The sequence below is a fragment of the Arachis ipaensis genome, chromosome B07 (assembly GCF_000816755.2).
Source record: "Arachis ipaensis cultivar K30076 chromosome B07, Araip1.1, whole genome shotgun sequence".
In the NCBI taxonomy this organism is placed as follows: Eukaryota; Viridiplantae; Streptophyta; class Magnoliopsida; order Fabales; family Fabaceae; genus Arachis; species Arachis ipaensis.
Window position 1 is genome coordinate 8,012,431 of NC_029791.2, and position 1,935 is coordinate 8,014,365.

Sequence of the window (1,935 nt, forward strand, 5' to 3'; positions counted from 1 at the left end):
GAGGATTATAGGTAGTTCTGGATGAGTTTTCTTCACAGTATCTACAATCTGCTTCAAGTACGGTAAGCTGAATTCTTCGAAATCGACTGGACTCAATTCTGTGGCCCATGAGTCGAAGATTTGAACCGCTTGAGCACCGTTGTCGGCTTGGTATTGAACATATCTTGCCATTGATGATGTGAATTTCTGTAGTAATGAATGGAGGACCTGTGGAAGGATCATGGTTCGATTAAAGGCATGGAAGTTACAAGCAAACTACATATTTGCTTTTGTTTTTGTTTCCTATTTTCACTTTCAATGTTATGTTTACAAAATTTTTTAAAGGAAAAAAAGTAAAAATAATAAAATCTTATTTTCTGTTTATGTTTCACTTTATATGAATAGGATCAAGCTTAAGTCTTAGATTCGCAACAGAGCTGAAGACTTCTAGCATCATGTCCAAGTAACTACTGATAGGCCAACAAGAATGTGTTTACCTTGGGTTCGGAGAAAGCTAATCTCTTTATTTTTGAGAAGTGTTTCGATGAGCCTCCTTCAACCACATATGATGCGAGGGTGAATGGAGCCCCAACAAAACCAAGAACCGCTGCTTTATTATCCACCTGCAATCATCATACAGCTTTTGATATTCAATAAGGGCAGAGAAATAGTAGTTTTGTACCATGAGACATAAATATCAACCAAATTATCTTAAAAGCAACATTCTAGAGCTAAATAGGTTGATGAGTTCTCAAAATTATACACTTATTTGGGTATCTAATGACATATGACATTAATCGCAATTTTCATGTCATTACAACCTTCCACCAATGCCACACAGTCAGTATCCATCCATAATATAGTAATACACAGCTAGACTTTACAACAACAACAACTAAGCCTTGCCCACAAAATAAGGTTGCCTATTTGGATTAAAAAACGCCATGTGTCATATAATAAATGTTAATAGACAAATAATTTCCTCTCCTTTGTGTTTGACTGTACTGAAATGATGATGGTGTTAAAGAAAATCAGCCTGAATGAACAAAAGCAAATACGTGGAAACTCTTAAACGGGAATGGGACCAGTAAGATACCTCTTTCCTCAAAATTGTAAGTGCTTCACCAACATAAGGAACTGAATCTTCAGGAACAAACTCTCTCACTTGATCGACCTGTGCGGCTGAGCGAATCGGATCAAATATGATAGGACCCTTACCCTTCACAATATCAAAGGGTATGTTCATTCCGGAAAGTGGGGTAAGAATGTCCGAGAATAAAATCACCTGTCGCACAATCATACGAAGCAAACTATTATTGCTATTGAATGATGATGAAATGAAAATCATAACACAATGCCATAAATAAGTATAGAAATGAGCGTTAAGAGAGTTATCTTACCCCATCAGGCTTGAAAACATTCCATGGTTGCAATGAAATTTCCACTACAAGATCAACATTTTCAGATCTTTCGCGAAATGAGGGATATTTCTCACAGATGATTTGGTAACTCTGTTTAATAAAGTTCGGTAAATTAGAACTACTTTCAGCGAAGAAGAAAACTCATATTGCAGTGAATTGTGCATACTACAGTCAACTACATTGCAAGCCACAATAATCTAAAATCAAAATTTCAGTACCTAAACTCACAAACCACAATTAATGCAGGATGAAAACCAGCATGAACTGATAACTCTATTGATGCAATTGCAAATTTCGTACTTGAAGGACATATTGACATTTAAATTTGCACATGACAAAGAAAGTAGGAAAATTTGAAACATCAAATTCTAAAGACAAATCTATGCAAATTACAATTGAGTTGTTCTCATTGTATGAATTCCCAAATGCCGAAAACTATAATGCAAACAGAACCATTAACTGCATAAACCTGCCTTCATGTACCTCCCTGCTTGCCTCATGAGCCAAACCGGGGGCCTCTCAACATCTTCTCCAC

The 1,935-nt window shown here is 36.2% G+C and overlaps 1 protein-coding gene across 1 annotated transcript in view; it reads right to left on the reverse strand.

Moving 5' to 3' along the window:
• LOC107608919 (uroporphyrinogen decarboxylase) overlaps positions 1-1,935 on the reverse strand; it is a gene marked incomplete at its 5' end in the record, with an annotated part of 2,661 nt that extends 726 nt beyond the window's left edge. Inside the window, 5 exon segments of the mRNA XM_016310706.2 lie at positions 1-207; positions 477-602; positions 1,076-1,264; positions 1,380-1,490; positions 1,874-1,935. Of these exon segments, the coding sequence (XP_016166192.1) occupies positions 1-207; positions 477-602; positions 1,076-1,264; positions 1,380-1,490; positions 1,874-1,935 (695 nt within the window).